Source organism: Paracoccidioides lutzii (genome assembly GCF_000150705.2).
Source record: "Paracoccidioides lutzii Pb01 unplaced genomic scaffold supercont2.10, whole genome shotgun sequence".
NCBI lineage: Eukaryota > Fungi > Ascomycota > Eurotiomycetes > Onygenales > Ajellomycetaceae > Paracoccidioides > Paracoccidioides lutzii.
In genome coordinates this window covers 1,034,966-1,039,716 of record NW_015440956.1, presented here as the reverse complement: position 1 = coordinate 1,039,716, position 4,751 = coordinate 1,034,966, and the positions used below count along the sequence as shown (strand labels likewise).

At 33.2% G+C, this 4,751-nt stretch overlaps 1 protein-coding gene across 1 annotated transcript; it reads left to right on the top strand.

The window, feature by feature from the left end:
* Positions 1 to 3,392: 3,392 nt before the first annotated feature.
* Positions 3,393 to 4,592, top strand: PAAG_04343 (GTP cyclohydrolase I; the record flags this gene model as incomplete). The annotated part of the gene is made up of 3 exons (XM_015845248.1): positions 3,393 to 3,960; positions 4,051 to 4,355; positions 4,461 to 4,592. 3 exons carry the CDS (start codon positions 3,393 to 3,395, stop codon positions 4,590 to 4,592), a joined length of 1,005 nt encoding a protein of 334 aa, XP_015699474.1.
* Positions 4,593 to 4,751: the final 159 nt, after the last annotated feature.

Sequence of the window (4,751 nt, the reverse complement as noted above, 5' to 3'; positions counted from 1 at the left end):
ATCAGATAAATCTTTGATAATTTATATTATTAAATTTAAATTTATTTTCTATAATATTAGAGTTTAAAATTAATTAAATTCTTTAAAAATATTTTAATTCTATTAAAGTCTTAGTATAATAATTCAAAATTATCTAGTTTAGCAGTTAAATCTCTTTTATATATATAAAAAATTTCTATATATTATTCAATAATTAATTTTTGATTTTTTTATTTATTTTTATTATATAATTCTCAGTAGTCTACTTGTTATAATTACTTTGATTACTATAATCTTATAAATTTAAATCAAATTCAATTTAATATCTTTAATTTTTTATATGATTTTTTATTATATATTTTATTAATTTTATCTTCTTAATAAGAGAAATTCTATCAAGAAGACTATTATATATATTATAAACTTAATAATTATTAAATTAAAAACTATTATTTTTATCTATATTTTTTTAAATCATATTATAATTATCATCAAATTGCTAAATAAATCTCAATTTATAGATAAATCTAATAATAAATATGATATATATATAATATTAAAAAATTTTTATAAAAATCTTATAAATAATAATTAATATGATTAATTTAATGATATATTTGATGAATTTTTTTCTCTTTACTTTTATTTCTAATATAGATACATGAAAGTAAGTACTTTTTTAAATCGTAAAATAATATTATAGTATAACTATTTATATATAAATTAATATTGATTTATTTAAATTTTAATTATTTTTTTATATTTAATTATTTATTCATTTTATATATTAATTTTTATTTTAATATTTTTATTATAGTTATATAGTTAAATAAATTGAAACTTTTTTTATTATCATATTGATTTAATAAAGTTATAATAATTTAATTTTTTACTACTATTATTTAGAATATTTTAAAATAAATTTATAATTAATTATTTATTTATATATTTTTTTAAATTTTATAAATTTTTTAATAGAATTTAATAATTAATTACTTTTTAGTTTTATATTTATATTTTATTTATTGTTATTCTCTCTACTTTTCAATACTTTAAATATCTATTTTCTACTTTTTTATAATATTTAGTTATAGTACTTCTCATATTTTTTTTTTTTTAATATATAGTTTATTTACATCAAATATTTTTAAAATTAAATAAAAAAGCAAATGAGTTTATATTTTAAAACTGAAAAGAAATTTAAGTGATCAAGAATATAAATGAATAAAGAAAAATTTATATATATTTTCAGTAATTCAGATGTATTGAAAATGAATCTTTGAATCTTTGAACAATGAGTCAGATAACTATTAATATAAAATCTCTATTAGTGTGATGACACTAGACAGTGCTAGCTATGTAAGGAAACTGACATTGTTAGAAAAGTGTAATAGCAGCTGTCTAGTCTGAAAATCACTCTACAGAAACTGTCTAGCAATAAGCATAGCAACTACACTGTAAATAAATATCATACAAAGATTTGCCTAGCAATCACACAACAATTGCTAGTGAAAAGAAGTATATAAAATATTCTTCCCCAGATCTCTTTTCATAAATCATCTTAGAATTTATTCATTTAATTAGTCTATTTAGTTGGCAATCAAACATCTGTTTTTCTGTGTCTAAATTGATTGAAGTCATAACATTCAGCCTCTTTTTTTTCATAAATATATTAAGATGTCACTCTATCTGATCAAGGAAGTAACATTGTTTACTCACAGAAATTATCATTTCATCATCTCATACAAAGAAAAGATGATCATCTCGTCATCTCATACAAAGAAAAGATAATCATTTTGTATACAAAGGCGGGGTAATATGAATATTTTTGAGAAGTAGTGATGGTACTGTGGGGAGATAGTTTCTATGACGTAGAAGACATGATGATAAGAAGTTGTCTTTGACAAGATATTGTGATTATGACAATATAATATCACTTCATGCATGTGAAGATTTGCTTTCACTTTCTTCAAGATCTTGTTCATAAGAATGAGGTTGTTCTACACTATGTATCGTCTGCAAATAATATGATGAATGATCTTATCAATGATCTTATCAAATCACTGAGAGCCACTAAGTTTGCTTACTGAAAGAAGATTGTAAAGTTAAGAAAATGAGTATTTTCTTTACCACTCACTTTTTTCTTTTTCTTCTTTTTTTTTTTTTTCTTTCTGTTTTAACTGGTTTTTTTCATGATCTTGTTTTTCCAGTTGATTTTGTACCTGTACTAGGCAGTAGGCCTATAGTTGTTTAATATTGAGTACTCCTATTAATGGTGAGTTTTGTTTGGGGGGGGGTCCCGTGACCTGTTTTCCACCAGTCAATTCTTGTAGCGTCAATCAACCAAGCTTTGCCATTCAGTCAGTAGCTACATGTTTGATAACATACGAAGCCTGGAAAGAAACACTGAAAGCAGACTGAGTTTTCTTAACAGTTTGAGTGAGCAATTGACAGTAAAATAACAGTCAGAAAAAGTGCAGATAAGAATCAAATGGTTCTAACAGTTAGACAGAACTTAAATACAATTCCATGAAATTTAAGCCAGTGATTAACTAGTTATATGTGAAATTATTGATTTCTTTCTGTGTAGGAGCTTTAACCATGTTTTCTTAATAACTCAACCACCAGTTCACTCAAATTCGGTGAAAATTGAATGGTACGCTCAGGTATCCGCTAGCTTTTAGTTGAATATATTTTCATCTTTCAATTTGAGGAAATAGGCTTGTTTGAGGATTCGCGGTTAATTCATTCTACTAAAAAGCTGTAATAGGTTAACGCCTGGTTGATAATCTTTCGTAACCAAAACTCCTCGCCCAGATTATCCCTTCTTCCGCCCTATCCTGTATAATACTCTGCGCCCACCTTCGTAGCTTTCATTCTCTTTTCAGTTCTTTTCTCCTTCTAACGAATTCGTCCATTTTGTTCTTTAAGGAAGTGCTAGGACGGTTATCGGTATCACGGCCGGTACAAAAGCAAGCATCAATGTACTGTAGTAAAGGTGGCAAGACAGGACATTAGAGTCCCTGCATGGTCATTGAGTTAAAGAGATAATGTATATATTTTTCTCTAATATGTATTTCCATGTCATTGTTGTTTAATTTGAAAATTTTTTCAATGCAGGTGGGGTGCTTTGTTCCCATAACTTAGTTGGTCCATTCAACCCATCACCATTCCCGAGTCATGTGATTCTAGTCTAAACTACTTGAACCATCAACCGCCAACTAAAAAAAAAAAATGATCAGTAGCTCGCAGCTACACCGCAGTGCCTCCGTGCAGTTATTCGACAATCTTGAATAATATCACGGGAGTGGGAGAAAACTAAACATTTTCCATCCATTCTTTCCTCCATTCCTCCCTCTTGATAAGTTATTTTAAAAAAAGCAAAAAAGAAAAGAAAAAATCGATCGACAATAATGCCCGGAGACTCCACACCATTCGGGCCCAAGCCCAAATCCTCAGTCCCATCCTACCTCCTAAATGGAACTGCATCCATTTGCGTGCCAAGCAATGTGCAAGAGCGCGAGATCCTCCATTCCTCCATCAAATCTTCCTTCTCCCGGAGACAGGTCATTGATCCAGAGCTTCCTTCAGAACCACCATTACCATCACCTGCTACTGCCACAGGGTTATCAATTGTGCGGGATGCAGTGACTCCAGCAACTGCTATAAATGGCGCTCCAGATACTGACAACCCCTATGGTCGAGTTAACGGCATACCTGTGAATGAGGGTGGAAAGCCCAATGCCAATCAGAATGAGCATGAGCATGACAATGAGAGTGAAGACCATGTTGGTAGACCGATAGAAGCGCCTGTCATTTTGAATGCCGCCCCAATTTCTTCCGGAACAAATTTCAGCGGTGAACCCCCGCGTGATCCTACGGATCATACGAGACCCTTAACGCCTCCTTCCACTACCAGCCGGTCTGAGAGCCCGTACACAGTAAACCCGCCAATTGATTTTGACGGACTTAGTTGGCCGAGTATGTCATCTTCCCTCTGCATCCTCTCTCCCCCCCGTTGCCATATTCAATTGCCCTTGAAAGCGCATTTATTAACAAGTATTCGTGCAGGTGTTGGTACCCGCAAACGCCTAGACTCATCACCCGAAGAAAGCGAAAAGCGCATGCAGAAACTCGCAGACGCCGTGCGGACAATTTTAGAATGTATCGGAGAAGACCCCCAGCGGGAAGGGTTGCTAGGCACGCCGGAGAGATATGCCAAGGCTCTGATGTATTTCACGAAGGGGTATGAGGAGAACGTACGCGATCAGGTGAACGGCGCTGTTTTCCATGAGGACCATGACGAGCTGGTTATTGTGAAGGACATCGAGGTGTTTTCGCTTTGCGAACATCATATGGTGCCGTTTACGGGGAAGGTATGTATGGCATTTTTGCCACTCACTCCGTATTAGCCCGTGATCACCCTATCCCATACATCCAAAAACAGAGAAGACAAGGGCAAAAATAACCCCATACAACAGATGCACATCGGCTACATCCCGAATCGCCGCGTCCTAGGCCTCTCCAAACTCGTCAGGCTGGCAGAGATGTTCTCGGCGCCGCCTCCAGGTCCAAGAACGGCTGACAAAGCAAGTCGCTCTCGCAATAGCTGAAGTGCTCAAGCCACAGGGTGTCGCTGTAGTGATGGAGTCTAGCCACCTGTGCATGGTGATGCGTGGTGTGCAGAAGAGTAGCAGCACGACGACGACGAGTTGTATGCTAGGCTGTATGCGAGCGAGCGCGAAGGCGAGAGAGGAGTTTCTGAGTTTGTT